At 38.2% G+C, this 17,813-nt stretch overlaps 1 protein-coding gene across 1 annotated transcript; it reads right to left on the bottom strand.

Moving 5' to 3' along the window:
• Positions 1–704: 704 nt before the first annotated feature.
• On the bottom strand, positions 705–14,820 carry g2e3 (G2/M-phase specific E3 ubiquitin protein ligase). Its single transcript, XM_084742986.1, has 16 exons — positions 14,763–14,820; positions 13,353–13,450; positions 12,913–13,014; positions 12,083–12,207; positions 11,410–11,578; positions 10,717–10,823; positions 9,210–9,326; positions 8,147–8,271; positions 7,692–7,785; positions 6,695–6,865; positions 6,310–6,464; positions 5,203–5,387; positions 4,933–5,105; positions 3,102–3,141; positions 2,828–2,999; positions 705–1,562 (listed from the first exon to the last, which is right to left on the bottom strand). The coding sequence occupies exons 1-16, from the start codon at positions 14,815–14,817 to the stop codon at positions 1,276–1,278; spliced, it is 2,175 nt and encodes a 724-aa protein (XP_084599112.1). The 5' UTR covers positions 14,818–14,820; the 3' UTR covers positions 705–1,275.
• Between the last annotated feature and the right edge of the window lie 2,993 nt (positions 14,821–17,813).

The following is a 17,813-nucleotide window of genomic DNA, read 5'->3' as shown; positions in this document are numbered from 1 at the left end:
GAAAGAGACAAGTCACACTTGTAAAATGAGCACAAACATGCAGCAAACAGAAAGGAAACACAGAGTAGATAAATAACAAGAAAAGGAAACGGACAAAAACATACGTTCAACAACAAAAATCCACAAAGTCTGAAAAAGAAATCATCTGATAAACAAACTGAACAGACAGAAAAAAAGTAATCAACCAAATCAGGTCTGTGACACAAACAAATACTGTTCCTGAAAGGTGGTGCTGAATGTTTGAACAGATTCTTAAACTTTAAAACTTTAACTGATCATTTCCAGAATATTTTATCATGACAGAATTGTACTTTAATAGATTTTAAGAGTTAAAAAAAAATCCAGAAAATCTTTTTCTTTCATCTTATCAGATGAAACATCAATCACATGATGTGTCTGGACCAATCAGGAGCCAACATGTCTGCAGTATCAAGCTCCTTTTCACTCAGTTTGTGGTTGAAAATAAACACAGTGATCAAGATCACATGACACGAGACAACAAACACTGTCAGACAGAAACTGATACTCAGAGTCGATTCGTGCTTTCACCTTCCAAAAGAAAAATATTTTAAAAAAAAGAAAGACAAATATATGACAAAGAAAAGAAGCAAGCACAAACAAAAACCTCAGCATCATTAAAAGCATAAAAAAAAACTATGTACAATAAAAAAATATGAATTAAAAGAAGCTCTTAAAAATCAGCACCATAGTTTTTAAACTTAGAAAACATAAAAGATATTTTATCATAGCACATCTGAGCCAAATGTATACAGAGAGAGCAAGAAAAAAGCTTTCAAAAAGGCAAACTAAAGAGGATTTAAAAGGCAAATTCAGAGTGTTTGAGGTTTTTGCTTTGGCTGCTAATAAAAACATTTGAGTTATCAGCTTCATCAGTGAGGAAGACAATACGTGATCATGTTCAATGACAGCGAAAGTGAAGTTACGGATGTTTACAGATAAACTTGTTTTGGTTTTCTTATCTAAATCAGATTTAAACCTGCTGCCAGTGACTAATGAATTATTATTTTCATAACTGGGGCAACTGATGGATGTGATGTAGCATTTATCATTTATAAAAACATAATTCAGAATGTGACACAGCAGGAACTGTCACATCACTCGACTGCACTCAGGATCCAAAATAAAAGAAACATTTATAGGAAAATAAAAAGCTCCATCTCCACTCAACAGATTTCTGCTCATAAAAAAAAAACTGTTTATCTTTAAATGCAAACCATAAAGTATCTTCTGGCCCAAACTGCTCCTCCTGCTCCTCTAGCTCTCTGTGGGGAGGAGGTGCACATGGTGACTGACAGCCTGCTCCATGGAGCTCTTGAAGGCCTGGTAGGAGGAGGTGACAGGCAGGAGGAGGTGTTTGGAGCCAGGCTCCCTCTGAGGGAACAGCCCCTCATCCTCTTCTTCCTCCTCAGCTCCTGGTGGGGACGAGACGATGGGGTGGAGGAAGGAAATGGAGGGAGGAGGGAGGAAGCCGGCGGCTGGGATCTCCTCAGCTCCTGTGGCGAAACAAAGAAGGTCCTGCAGGGAGATGGAGCTCCGCCCAACTGAGGAGAGGAGGAAACGGGAGGAGGAGTTTATTATCAGGAAGAAGACAGAGTCACACAATTCAGAGTGAAAAAATTTAAAGCTGGTAGGTGACACTGTTTGGCATCACTGAGAAATAATTCCATAATAATCTTTAAACATATTATAAATAAAGTGGTCTGAGACAGAACTAGACTTCTGCTCCTTCTTGGTTCTGTTTTCAGTATTTAGAGAATCTGGACAGTGACAGTAGACTTAAACCAATCACAGGTCATCTCATACCGAGGGCTCCTACTGGCTGTTCTACCGGTGCAGCTGCGTGTGCACGTTCCTTCTGTGAGACCCTGAATCAATGTTGGAAACTCCTGCAGGAAAAGTCGCTCTTAAAAAGAGTCCAGCTAATGAGCAACATGCTCAGCCCAGGAGTTTGTCAGCTCACTCAGTTACTTTTGACTTCACCTTCAGTTGAGTTCATTCACATCTATCGCATGGATTTGCCAAGGTCTGAGAGGGCTGGCGGAGCTTCTGGAGGAGGAAACACCAGATCGCTGTGACTGCTTTATTGGCAGGAGGGGAGCTCAGTGTATGCTTCAAACTTTTGGGATTAAAAAGAAGATCTATTGTCCCTCCTGTTTCTCAGGTCCTCTGCAGCAGCAACCCATGGAAGAGCTGACTCTCCTGTTTACAGTCAGATAATTAGTTTGTCCATGTTGACTGCTGACTGCAGGAGGAGAAAACGAAATCTAACTCACATCCTGGAGATGAGCGTCAACAATCACCCATTTTTAGGCTTTCTACCTACAGCAGCTCTAAAACCAAACCAATGAAATAAAAAATAAATAAATAACAGACTCAGAGATTGAAGACAAACCCCCAACTTTCATTTCTACAACTAGATGGAAACAACTAACATTTACGAATTAAGCCTCCACTGAACCAATCCAAAGTCTCTGAGGCAGCAACACTGTGTATTTACTACTGAGAAGAGTAGTTGAAGGGGTGTAGGTTTGTTAGCTGTCAATAAAATCAGCTGTGAGGTCACAAATCATCTTGTACTGACAAATAAATCACTGTAAAAATGACTTTAAACTACCATTTTTTTACAGTCACTTGACAAACCAAGCTGTTCATGTGTTTGTGTTCATTAAATCGAAGGCCTCTTTGAATGCGCTTCTACAATTGTGGAAAAATTTAAATTTAAAAACTCATCAGGTGAATGTTTTCAAACTCCTTATTTTGTTATCTCATCTTGTGTGTGATTGTATCTGCAGTGAAGCTCGCGTACCTTCGCACTCCAGGAGGAAGTGTCTCCAGAAGGTGATGACGGGCGTCTCTCTGTTCAGTTTGTCCTCCTGCTGCGAGAAGTTGACGGTGAAGAGCTGACTGACCGTCTGGGCTGTGAGCCGAACCACCACGTCACAGAAAACTCTGCCGAACAGCGACGGGAAGAGCTGCACCTGCGTCACATGACAGGACTGTTACTGTGACTGAAGTCTCAGGTTGTTCTGCCTCATAAATCTTCAGTGAGTTAAATGTGTTGAACAGAAAACTTTAATCACCTGATCAAAGACGCCCAACGTCTGCAGACCCTCCCTAAACCTGCAGGAAGAGTTCAGACAGTTAAAACAGACAGTTACACAAAGTGTGGCGAATAAAACATACAAAAATGCAAAAATTTGCCAGCAAAGTTGATGCAACAACAGCAGTGTAAGTTCATAATAAACTCAGTTATTTTATCTTATTTATTTTATCTCAACTCCAGGACATTTTTGAACATGTTAGGGCTGAATGATTTTGATAAAATATCTAATTGTGATTATTTTGACTGATTTTGTAATTGTGATATGATTTGTGATATTAGAAGTAATGACAATTTTTAAGTCAATCTTATTTTGAGTGTAAAATGTTAAAATGACTATAATGTGATTTTTTTTTGCAGGAATCTGAACCAAATGAAGATTTTTTTTAAGTCTGTACAATCTGATGTGTAGGACAGGACATCTCTGTCTCACCACATTCATTCATTTAAACATTTAAAGACACATTTTGCCTTTAACATATATTGCACCTCCTGTGATCTGAAAATTGCAGAAAGCTTTGTTGTGATCTCAATAAAATTACGATTACTTTGCGCAGCCCTAGAACATGTACTGGATTGGCCTGTTGTTAGTAAAGCTGGGTATCATTTGGATTCTATGATTCAGATTCAGATTCAACTCATCAATTCCGGTTCTTGACAATTCTGCTCAGATGTCTGCAAATATAATACTGTCACCAAAGCTCTTTTCTTATAATTACTTTTTAATTTATTTTATTGAATATTTTTATTATAGGCACATCATAGGCAAAGTTCTGTGTCAGTTGATGTTTCTGTGTTTATCTCACATCCAGTCTGAGTTTTCACCATCTTTGAGGCTTGTTCAATGTTCATGGCGCCGTTCCACCACAGTGGGGCACTGTAGGATTCTGGATCGTGAGGTTAACGTGTGCTGCAGACGGAGCCTCATTTCCCATGCATCAGTCTAAGTTTGCTATTTAATGCTCCAGAATATTAATGTTACATATAATGTATACAAAAATATACTACAGTTTACAATCCTACAATCTAGGGATGTGTGCAATCAGTCAACTATACAATTAAACACTGACACCCTCACTAGTTGGCACCAGGAATACTAGTTGGTTAAACTACTTATCGATATTTTATTCATAAACCATGCCAGTTAACTGTTGTGTCTAAGGCGTCATGCAGCTGCCTGCCACTAGTCGGGGCTGCAGCATCATCAGATGGTAGCTTCTCTCACCCAGCTCGTATGCCCTGATGGTCCACCCAACCCCGCATGTTTTTACCTACAAAGTCTGTCAGATGACGGCTCATAAAACCAGCACAGTCTGACAGTGTTTTGATCTAGAAAATGAAAATAGTGTTGAGTGCAGGCTGTCAGTATAAACTTGACTGGAGCAACACATTCAGCACAGACACAGACAGCAGCTCTGCTAGCACTGCTAACGTTAGCCACACTGTGTGCCAGGCTGCAGCTAACGTCAGCTCCAGGTGAACCATGTAGTTTACCTGCAGACTCTGATCCTTTTCAGTCTGAACAGTTGAAGCATTTACTGAGTTGTTGTCATGTTTTGTAGGTTAATGTGTGATGTTTGTATTCCACAGTGTGAAGTGTCACACATTTCAGCAGCATTTACAAAAAAATTTGGTGATTGTAGACTGTGATTAACGGCTTCAAATGATTCTTAATATTTTCAGACAATGTTTAACATCAATTAGGAAATTGTGCTCAATTTTAACTGCTTTCTGGATGTTTTTTAATGTTTGATTAGTCTAAATTAAAATTTGAGTTCAATCGACAGGAACATCCCCACCACAGCCTGTACCTCTGCAGCGGCAGCTGCATCCTGGTGATCAGAATGAAGCTGACTAGGTCTTCCACCAGAGCCTCTTTCTCCTCCAGCCTGCTGACTGGTTGGTTACAGCCAGCCAGCTCCAGAAACTCCAAATTTGCCGCCATCACTTCTTTCAGCTCATCTAAAGACTTCGCCTCTGCGATCTAAAAATCAGTAAATCAATCATCAAATCAATATTCTGCCTTTGATATCGAGATTGTGTGTTTCCCTTATTATCGGTGTGTGAATTTTGTTACTCACCCTGCTGACTTGACGGGTGAAGTGTGTGTTGGGGGTCATGTGTGTGACAGTGAGAGGTCGGTTGGGCGGGTAGTTGAACAGACACTGGTAGAGAGCACGAGAGAAGAAGCTGACAGGAGGACCGCCATGAACCAGAGAGAGCGCCAGCAGGCAGCCGACGTCAAAGTACAGGTCGTCACGCAGAGCTGGACACACACACACACACACACACACACACACACACACACACACACACACACACACACACACATTGGACATGTGACGATATTTGTACCTAACTTGAGTAGGAATTCAGTATATTAAACTTTTCACTTCTCTACATTTGACTGACAACATAGTTTAACGTAGTTATAAAATCTGATTCACACATTTACATACACAGTTTAAACATTCAGCAAGGCTCTGTACACGTCTAAAGGCCAGGACTTTGATCAAACGTGAAATTTGGAGAAGATGCAACAATCTGGAGTCGAGATACAACAACTTCCTGTTTCATGGTGAAATTCGACACCTCGCCACGGACAAAGTGCTCCATGAAAAGCCACAACCTCGACAGTGTAGAGCCATTAAGTTCTCAAGGCTTTTCTGATCAGACTTAAGATCAATCTGGTCAACATATGAGGAGCAGTACATCAAATGATCGAAGACACTTCAATTCAGCTTCAATCTGTCATTTCCTGTTGCCAGTAGGTGGCACTATGACTGTGACTGAATATTAGCATGTAGATGTCTTCAGGACATGACTTTGATCAAACATGTGAAGTCTGAGACAGATTGGACAACATATTAGGGTTAAAACAACTTCCTGTTTCTTGGTGAAACACTGAAATTCGTTGCCACGTCACTGACACGTCCTTCCAACAAATCAAAAAATGTTGCAGTTCAGCACTTCAAAGGTCTTCAGATTAAACTGATTTAATATGAAGTGGAGTGAGTCAGTTCTCCAGGAGGAGTGTGTTAACATACAACATCTGTAAATAGTGAAAAATTGCACACAGAATTCAAAATGGCCGACTTCCTGTTGGGTTTAGCTTTTGGCTCCAAGAGACTTTTTTGTAGGTCTGGACAGGAAATACGTACCTACAGGAGTAAAATAAGGATTCTTACCCTGCGAGTCCAACGCCAGGTTCTTGGATCCTTCTGGTCCCTCAAACACCACAGAGTCCTGGATTTGCTGCATCAGCAGCTTCAGGAAGTACTGCCGCGCCGCGTCGCTGTCCCGGAGGCTGCTGGGAAATGAAGCACGTCGGTGGTCTTTGAAACTGGTCAGAGGAGACAGACAGACAGACAGTGGATGTGGGGGACACAAATGAGTAAATGCGTCTTTAAGTGTATTTAATTTGACTGTGGTGAGGATGGACTTTCTTTCTTTGTTTATTGACATTTGTTTGCTCAGCGCTCAAAATAATAAAAATATAGAGATAGAGATATTTAAAAAAAAAACTCCTGACTTAGTAACTGGACGAGGAGGAGGAGCTCTTGGTCCACTCACCTGACAGACAGGGTGTGTGTGGGGTCGAAGTCGGTCCTCCTCACTAGCTCCACGCCGGCAGACAGAGCCTGATCTCTGCCCACCTCCACCTGGATCCTGCGTGGGCGGAGCTCTGCCGCCAGCGCCTGCAGGAGCTCCTCCGGTGATCCAGACCCCGCAGGTAACGACGGTCTGAGAGAAATGGAGAGACGGAGAGCTTTCATGTTTCATTCCATCAATAACAACAAATGATGCTGCAGATTATTCACCGAAACAAACAACCTGCAGAAACCTCAAACTCAAAAGGAATAAAACAGTAGAAAAGTAATTTCTAGTTTTGGTTGAATTGCAACAGCAATGCAGCCATAAACACAGTGGAGCAGCAGTAGACGGTGAATTAACACTAATACTAAAAACTAAAACACTAAAAACTGCACCTTTCAAATGATTCAGTCAAAAATAACAAGGTGGAGAAATGCAGCTACCACTGGTCTCCACCACAAAGAAATAAATCATTACTGGATTAAATTATTATATTTTCATACAATTAGCGGGTTTAATGACACTGATACAACTCGCTATGACCAACACTACTAATTATATTATTAAAAACAATTTAATTATTTCTCACTCCCACTTAAAAAGTGCAGCTAGCCAACAGAGATTGGTCAGGTGACAAAATCCAAACTGTAAAATTTGTACAGAAATACAGTTTGTCTTTATGGATTATACTGATGCTGAATTGATGGGAAGACTGTGGACATGTGACGGCTTTTATCTCGTGTTTCTGGAGTTTTGTGTTTTTGTGGATGTGTGTTGAATTGTTAAAATGTCATGTTTATTAAAGGGAGTTTGGTGTAATATGTTTTTCTGGAGAGCACAGTGAGCTTCAGTTTAAATCTAACTGCTACAGTATGATGAGGATGTCTGACACTGACTGCTGTTCCTTATCAGTTTTATTAATATTAATAATCATAATAACAGGCCGATGGGGGTCAGGTGCGTTAGGTTTTTGTACCTCTTACAGCTGATGGGGGAGTGGATGGAGGATAGGAGGCGTTTGGACAGCATAGTCCTCCTCTGAGCTGCCTGAGGAGACGCGACCAGGGAAGCTGAAGAAGACAAATACATGGTTCACATAAAAAAAAGAAACCATAAGTTGTTAATGTTAACAAGTTATGATTAAAAAAAAGTTCTCAATCAACAGAAAATGAATGCATCAACTCTGATAATCAATTAATAATCCTTTTTTTCAAACAATAAATATTTTGTTGCAGTTCTTCAGGTGAATATTTGCTGTTTTTCTGATAGTAAATTCATTATCTTTAGGTTTGACTGTTTTCTAACTTTTTATAAGTCAAATTATAATGAAAATAATCTGTAGATTAAACAAACTGATCATGCTGAGATACAGACGACACTGATGTAAAGTGAAAAAAGCAGCAGATGGGTCAGTGGATCAGTCGGTCAGACCTTTCCCATCTGTAGCCTGAGTGCAGTCGCTGCACGCCCAGTCGCTGGTGTCCACCTTCAGCCCCGAACACTTCCTGTGAGTCCCTCTGGATCCACACAGCCGGCAGCGAATCACCTCAAACCAGCTGAAACAAACAACAGAACAACAACATGATCATGGGAGGAAAACAGGAGCACTTTCACACGTCTGATCAGCTCACGTCTTTCTCATTGCACACCAACAGATCCGAATCATTTTCAAACTTGTAGTTTGATGTCACTTGAATTTTGCATCACAATTTTCATGTTCACTGAAAAAAAAAAAACAATTAAATCATCATCATCACGATGATGTGATATTTATTAAGGTCTGAACCAAACAAACATGTTTCCTTTCATCTGGGGAACAAAGATTTTTGGCTCAGGTCATTATTTGCTTCTGCTTCCATGATTTGGCCATACTGCAGTTTTACTGTGGTTGTGATTAATTGTGCAGCCCTGCACCTCAGGATGACAAAGACTGTTTTCTCATGATAATGGGTTGATTTGTCTTGTTGGGATGTAACAATACTGAAAACTCAAGATGCGATAATATCACCATAAAAAGTCCACAATATGTTATTTATCTCAATATTTTTTTTAAATGACAAACATGACAAAAATGTCCTTTATTACATAATAATTATGTACAACATTTGTTTGCATAAAATGTGTCAGTCCTTCTGTAAAACAAGTAAAAATAATAAAATAACAATGTTAGATATATTTTTTTCAATCACAATATTCAATATATTGTTACATCCCTACGTTCTTTTTATCTCAAAGTAACAGTTTGAAATAAATATCTGTGAGTACTTTGGCTCTCAGCTTCCACTCAGATGATTTTAGGGAACCTCTCTGCTCTCTGTCAGGACTGTGGTCGCAGTAAATGCTCCGGCCTCTAGGGGGAGCTAGTGGAGTTTAAGGTTTGTTAAATTCTTTTCTTCTGTACAGACAAAGGTAACAGTTTCACACTGACCATGTGTTTCTGTGTGAATGTGAGCTTTGTGTTGGTATTTGGGGATGAATTGAAAGTTAGTCGTACCCGCTCTTGGCGGAGTGCGTGCGCCCGTCGCTGCAGAGGCAGCTGAGAGCGTCACAGCGCTCATAAACCACCAGCAGCTCTGAATATGCGTTGGCCTCCAACTCCCATGATGCATCTCTGCAGAAAAGAACATATGGTGAATTTAAAAAAAACCTGACTTCTGTGTCCTTCTACTCACCATCCACTGTACTCAGTAGTTATTCCATGAGGTTAAAGTAACTAATTACAAATACTCAAATTACTGCAATAAAGTACTTTTTTGGGGGTAGTAGATTTTCAAGTCTGTACTTTTACTTGTACTTAAGTATGCATTACAACATGTAATCTACTTAGTTACTTTTAAATCCATGGTTGAGTATAATTTGAATTAATATCCAAACCTTTCATCTGCATTTTAGTAACCAATCAGGTGATCTGATCACACACAGACCAATGAAAACAAAGCGCTGCAGCAGCACACATCTGGAGTAAAGATGTTAATGATTAATCATTAATCGATTAACTGCAAAACAGCCCAGATGTTACAAACAGTCAGGGGCACTAGTGTAGAGCAGAGGACTGGTTATCAGGATTAAAGCTAATCAATAACATTTCTAATGAATCCAGGTTATTCTATGTGGACAGTAACTACCAATTATAACTTAATACTATATTACACATTACACGTGTGCAAAAATAATATGCAATATGGGAATTAATAAAAAGTTATCACCACAACATTTACTCTCGTCCATCATATTTCTGCATATATGACTTCAACAAATAACTCAGAAACAACATTTTCTGAGATTTTCCGAGTTGTTCAATTTTCCAAGCTGGTAAATAATTTTTTCCATTATTCCGATGCCACATGAATGCACTATTAATACCGACTGGCTCGAACGTCTTGGCCCCAGGGGGAAAACGATAACCTCATGAGATCAAGGCACCACAGCTGACAGGCTCTGATTGGCTCTTAATTTTGACCACAAACACCACATGCTGTATAAAATCCTAACTTTCTGTGTACTTGTAATATTTAAACACTTGATATAGTCTCATGTTGTGCAATGAAATTCTGATCTGTTAACAAACATATTTTATTCCTGATAACAATAATAATAATAATAATAATAAAGGTTATATATATGACTTATCAAACGAACAGTTATGAAGTGCTTCATAAAGCAGATAAAAGAACAGAGAATCATGGGACAGTAAAAGGATCTCTTCAACTTAAATCAGCGACCAAGAACTCTTCAGCTGTGAATATGGTCTGTAGACTGCAGGTATCTTACAGGTTATCTAACCGGATGTTCGTGTCACTTCCTGTTTATTCTCTGAAAAAATGTCCGACTTGACTGCAGCTTTTTGTCTCTGCCTCCTGCTGCAGCCTCCTTAGGCGTAGTTCATCTTGAACCAGCCGACCGGCGTCGGATGTTTCTGAGCTGTTATGTGTTTGAGGTCGCCATGTGACACACCATAGAGCTCAGACGTGATGTGAACATGCTGGCTGCGGTCGTCTTACCTCTCTGGGATGTAGATTCCCATCCGGAGCATCTCCTCCTGGAAGTTCTTCTCGTTGTTACACAGAGTGCATCTGAAGAAGAAGAGGCCAGCGCTGTGGGCCTGACGCTGACACACACACACACACACACACACACACACACACACACACACACACACACACACACAGGTCAGCTGAAGTACATGACACAACCTGCTGACACACCTGGAAATAAATCAGTCTAATTGCTGTAAATCACCTGCACACTGTCTGCTGCAAAAAAAATCTGTGTCCAGTAACCTGGATCACTTCTGGAGAAAATGTAAAAGTTCAATATTTTTATTTTGTGTTTTATTATAAACAATTGAGTTTTCCTTTAAAGAAAGGTTTGGACATTTTGTGTATGCTGTCATTTATAGTTTATATATAGTTTCTCATGTTCAACAAAGCAACAACTCCTCACATGAGAAGACAGAACCGGCACGTTTTGGATTTTTAATTTAAAAAGACAAATGATTACTTGAAAAATAGCTGCAGATTAATTTCCTGTTTATCAAATTGTTCCTACACCTTTCTAAATCATTTCAGGATTCATGCAGATCGTCTGCAGGACGCCGTTTCTAGAAGGATCTAACAAACCAGATAAAGTCTGTGCATCTCTTTAATGTACAACGTGATCTTATGACTTATTAAAATAAAACACAGCGAGAGTACCTGCACACAGTCCCTGTGGAACCAGCTGGCATGGCAGGATGGACACTTGAGGACGGAGTAGCAGAGGACGGGCTCGATGAAATCCAAACAGATGGAGCAGGTCTGAGGCAGACTGAGGTCTGAACCCACACACAGAGACTGAGTGGGAGCGTGATCCTGACAGAACGACCTGGACGCAGAGACACAGAGGCTCAACGTGTTGTCCAGCCACATCAGAAATCACGGGTGTTTCTAGTCTGAGAAAACAGACTTCTTGACTTCTAGTAAAGAGTTATGTTGTTTATGGTTTTATGTAACGGCTGGTTAAGGATGTGATGTGGTGGCTGGTTATGAAGTTGGTTTAGATTTGTTCACAAAATAAATAAATTACAGTCACGCACTCCCCAAACAGTGATGCATAAAATAACCCATCAAATCAAAATGTCAGATGGTGTAAGAAACAAAGCAAAATGCATGAACCCAGTACAGCAGAATATATAGAATTCAATGTGGTTTTGACAAGTTTAATCTACGCAATTTAAACAATAAAAATGTTGATTTTTATACAGTGGACCAATGAAAGCTATTGCTCTTCAATAAAGGAAAAGTATTTCATATTTATATTATTAATGGATGGAATAACTGGTAGAAAACTCAATTACTGAAATAGTCAGTAGCTCTAGTCAGAACTCACGGGAAGAGTCCAGTAAACTGGGAGATGAACTTCTGTTTCCTCCCGCAGGAGAAATGCACCATCTTCCTGCAGCTTCTGACGTTGCAGCCGACACACGCGCCCTTCTTCTTACAGTAGGAACACGTCTGAAATACACAGAGAGCTTGAGGTAAACACACAGAAAACTCACAGAAGACACACAGTTAACACGTTACACAGAAAACACACAGTAAACTAACAGTAACGAGGCAGAAAGAGTTCAAACGGTGCACAAAATTAAGGATGTCCAGTTAAAATATCACCTGGGACACAAAGACACGGTGACCGGGACAGCAGAGAAACTATCATTACTAATGAAGATGTTACATTTATGCATCTTGGAATAAATGTGATATTAATTTTTAATTGTTAGGTGTAACTGGCACCACCAGATGCTCAACGCTGCATCACACACATTCTTTGAGACTGTCATGGTGAAATAAAAGTGTTTAGGATGAGATGCTCAAAGTGTGTAAATGTCCGACTCAGTACACCAGTCAGAAACAGGTTAGCATTTGCACTGCAGTTTGCAGTGATGCATTCATTGATCAGATGATTGATAACTTAACTAATGACTAAAAGAATAATGATAAAGGGTTGTGACCAAACGCCTACTGAGATGTAGGTGCAGAGAACATATAGCAGAACATTCTGAAGCAAAGTAGATTTATATTTATCATTTAAAATGAAAAAACACCAAATTTGGTTGTTTGAAGATGATGAAAATGGAAATGGGGACAGGGACAAAGGTAATTCAGAGCCCTGACTTCACTTGTCATCTGTGTGTTTAAGATGAAATTAAAGTGTCTCACCAGTCGAGACGACCGGTGGATCTCCCGTTTGATGTCGTCCACCAGGAAACCAAAGATGCCCTCGTTCTCCTTTCCTTGCTGGTAGATTCCAGAGGACGTCAGCTGAGACGCACACACAGAGATAAACACATCAGTCAGAGCCAGAAGAGTTAATATGTGAGGAACAGAGCTCAGTGAGGAACCTCAGTGATGTTTCAGGACGGCAGAAAATCATTTAAACAATACTGTTCATATTTAAATAAAGTTTGATGAAAGTCTGTCAAACCTCATGAAACTGTGACATGTTTCGGAATTAAAATGTGTCAGAATTATATTCAGAAATAAATATCATTGTCAATAAATTGAGAAAAGCTTTACATGGTTGAAACAGGATTAAAAACATTTCAGGAGGCAAATAAAATCAGACTGAGACAAGAGACTATTTATACACACAGACTTACTAAACAGAGGTAGTGGACAGAGAGTTTGTGCTCTTTGAGCGTCACTTTTTCCCCAAACATGGCTGGATCATCATCACTGAGCCTGCAGAGACAACAGCCTGGACACAGGGACACAGGGACAAGCTTTAATTCTACATTACTGAGAAAAAAACCCATCTTCTTAAAGGGAAACTTCACCAGCTTCCATGTGGATGTCCAGTCTGTGTCCGTTGTAAATATCCTCATGCTCACTGTGCATTGCACCTGTACCAGGATGCACTGCACACAGACTTATGACTCCAACGTTAAGGTTACAGTGTATCACCATCCTATAACCTGTAGCTGTGTATTTTGTTGGTCAAAACAGAGTAGAGATCCAAGCTGAAACAGTCTGTAGTTCTTGAGAAGTGCAGAATTTTCCCTTTAAAGCGCCAAGAGACATCTGCACTACACTGCAAACTACAGATGATAATAATTAATCAATGATCAATGAATCGGTTCAATCATGTAAAATTTAATCAATCTACCATCAAATAAAGGTCTGAAATATACTGGAGATTTGAGATATGTGTTTAATATGTAGAACCTTTATATGTTTTACAGGCCACACAGAAATAAGTTCCAAAAGGGCTCAAGAACAATTTGCTTCTGAAGAACATTTTTTTTGGGCGTTTGTCAAGGGTTCTTTGTAAGACTAAGGTTTCTGTTAAAAACCCTTTTCAGGAGAAAGAGTTCTTTCATGAAGGGTTCTTTGTACAAAAATATAAGAGGGTTCTCTGGTTGTAGATAAAACTCATGAAATATAAAAAGCTACTCAGTAGAACCCCCTAGTTAGGTTCTAGCCAAAACCCTTGGTATATTAAAAAGATTAGCGGTAAAACCCCTTGGGTGGATTCTTATTAGTGCTCTAAGAAGGTGGAAAGGTTCTGGATAGAACCCCCAGAGAGGGTTCTGGGTGACCCATTACATTATAGAAGGGTTCTCTGTAGAATCTCTTACAGGGGGTTCTAGGTGAAGCCTTTCACAGATGGTTCTGGGTATAATCCTCTATATTGGGTTCTAGGTAGAACTCTCTGAAAGTGTTCCAAGTGAACTTTTATAAAAAACTTTTAACAGGAATCAAAACTGGATCTCTGATGATGCTGTCAGAGAACTCTTAGACTCTAAGTTTCTATAACATTAAAATTCAAGTAAACCTCCGGTGTCACACTCCTCATATGAACGTTCCATCTGTGAAATAATTCATGACACTCTGCTGAAAATATCAGATATCCCTCATGAGTTATAAAATGCAGATTTAAGACATTTTGTTCTGCTCAGTTTGACTTCTTCTTCTATTCCATCTGTCTGTGCTGAAAACATTAATGGTGGCGTCAGTGAAATATTGATTACAGTGATAATATGAAAAACAGTCAGATGTAAACAACTCACACTCCTCCTGGCTGCTGCTGTCCGTGACCCGCGGCCTCCTCCCCTTCTTCTTCATGTTGGTGTGAAACGAGCCTGCAGGGACACAGACAGGCCACCAGGGGTCAGAGGTCAAATCTATTGAGCTTTAACCAATCAGCTTCATCGTTCATCACCACAAAAATAGTTAGAGATCCTGCAGACTCAGTTAAAAAAAAAAAAAAAAACTAAAATAAAATAAATAAATTGAGTGATGAATTTGAATTGATTTTCCTTTGCCTGGTCCAATACTGAGTCATAAAATCGATCTTTTAATATACATCTTTTCTCCATATATATGTGCGCGCGCACACACACACACACACACACACACACACACACACACACACACACACACACACACACACACAGATTATTGGTTTTATGCCCCAACAGCTGTCATGTTTATAAACCTTAAAAAGAGTCTATATGGTTTCAAGTGCGACAACACTTTTTTTTGGTCTTATTTTATTGGTCAGTTGGTAGGAGAGAATTGCTGAAGAATTTTGAGTACTGAAATTGAGCTAATTTTGATTGATTTTTTATTTAATGTTTAAATTGTGACATGCCCAGTTATTATAGTTAACTCAAACTAAACTAAAATAGGAAACAATTACCCAACTGAAATAAAAATAAAAAGGCAAAATTAAGAAAAAAACGTGTATCTGTTTAAGGCTACATGTCTACATGTTGTATTTGTACTGTAATACTTAGTCTGAACTTGTTAACTCTAAAAACTAAACTGAAGTGATGGTACTGATGCTGGTATCAGTTATCAGTAACACCCCTCCTCCTCCCCTCCACCCGACCAGTTCTTCCTCCAACGTCACGTCACTGGGAGCTTTTTCTTAAAGTAGCTCGTCTAACACCGACGGTTATCTAAACTTTTGCGGCCAGTTTACGACATAAACTGGAGAGGAATTAATTAATAAAAGGCATAAAAAACAGAAAAGAGCTGCCACACAGGAACTACACAAAGCTGTTTTTGGCTAAACTAACTAGTTAGTTCTGTGAAATAAAGACGATAAGATGTGACGTTACGATTAAAAACGGTTACTTTTAAATATATGAGCAATATAAGTTGAAGTAGTACATAGCTTGACTATATTAACGCTATATGTAAAATAAGTATAGAAGTATAAGTATAAAACGTAAAAATGAGCAAACAAACGTTTTAAGTTAAAGTTTTTTTGAAGGCTGATGACACTCAATCGTTCGCGTTTAAAAAACAGTCGGTTTTCTCTTCAGCAGACTTTTAACACGACAAACTGTTTGTTAGCGAAAGGTTAAAATTAAACCTACTTTACATCCGGGGTGAAGGATGTCAAATTTTGGTCATTTTCGAGTCGTTTTTTGAAGATTTATTCTGCTCTGCTATTCTGTTTGAGTTTATTTGATATGAACGTAGTCAGATTTAAATTTCCCTCTTTCAAAACAAGACGTCACTTCCGCTTCCGCTGAGTCTTCTTCTGTTGTATGTCTGCGCTCAGTGTTCAGTCTGTTGCTTCACCGCCTTCCAATGGACGTGGAGTCATGGGCGTGCCATTAAAAAAAGAATAAACGTGTCGACGACAATGATTTTTAAAAATTAAGTGAAATTAAATTAAGAAATTGAAATGAATAAATACGTTTTAAAATCTCGAAATATAAAGATAGATAAACAAAAGAATACATTAATTTCAAAATATTAAAATAAATTAATTAAAATGCTAATAATTATTCCATTATATTTTATTCCCACATTTGTTCAATTCTTTATGCATATTTATATTTAATATATAAATATTACTGTATATACTATATATCTACTATATTTCAGCAGATCTGACCTTTATTTTTTAATGTAATGTAATGTTTTGTTTTTATTTTACCTTTTCTTTTCCCTATTGCTTTTGCTTTTCCTTGAAGGGCAGATGGTTTTGGTTGGGCCTTCCTGCTCTGGAAATTTTCATTCTGAAATTTGCACATTTGACTTAATATCATGTATGTTTGACCCAAAAAAGTAATTAATGAGACTTTTTTATGGAATTTGTTTTTACTTATATCTATTTATAAGTTGATTTTTTTTTTTTATCATAGAATAATTCTGACAAAGTTTCTCATCATTCTAATTTACCATAAGAAGTTTTGCCATTATTTCAAAGACAAGAAAGGACAAAACAGATGGAAAGTTTCAAAGTTGTGACTTATTATTTCATTATTTTGACTATATATGATTTTTTAAAAATGATTTTTGGACTGAGCATGACATCATTTTTTATTCATTTGTGTTTATTAAAGACATTTTTGATTAATGAGGGAAATAAGGTCCCTAAAGATGTAAAAAATATTTTATCTATTACTCCACTGAGTTTACTGAGAATGAAATAATGTGTTTTATTACTTAAAATGTATTCACCTCCTGTGAGAGTTGCAGTTACTGACGATATTTGAACTGTCTTAATCAATGATTTTAATTTAACTGTGATTAAAGATTGCATGTAACTCAAAATATTTAAGTTCTGATAACCTTCAACTTTTGAGTTGATCAACTCAAGAAAATTGTGGCAACTGATTGCCTCAATTTGTTTGAGTAGTAGTATTTACACTGTAAAAGACGAAAAAAGTTGAGAAAACTTAAAATTTCAAGGCAACAGATTGCAATAGATTTATGAGTTTTTGAAAAACTTTACCATCTTATTGAGATAATTACCTTTCCTTTTTAGACTTAACTGAAAAAAAGGACTATTAAAAAAAATCACAAATTCATTGAAGTTAAAGTAAATGTTAAAATTGTAATATTTTCAATTAAAACTATTTTAATTTTCTGGTGCTAAAAAAAGACAAATTAGGTTTACAGCTCACTGTGAACATCAAAGATGCGAGTTTATCTAAAGAAGAAAAATAAATTATCTCAACTAAAAGTTACAGGTCAGCAAAACTTTGTAAAGTTTATTTCAAAAACTTAAGAGTTTGAGGTGGGCTCAAAACTCAAACTGATTGCAGTGCAGTGTTTTGAAATTTTAAGTAATCTCAACTATTTTTTAAATAGTTAGA

The sequence above is a fragment of the Lutjanus erythropterus genome, chromosome 18 (genome assembly GCF_056507025.1).
Source record: "Lutjanus erythropterus isolate fLutEry1 chromosome 18, fLutEry1.hap2, whole genome shotgun sequence".
Taxonomy (NCBI): domain Eukaryota; kingdom Metazoa; phylum Chordata; class Actinopteri; order Lutjaniformes; family Lutjanidae; genus Lutjanus; species Lutjanus erythropterus.
The sequence above is the reverse complement of the archived record's forward strand: the minus strand, read 5'-3'. Positions and strand labels throughout refer to the sequence as shown.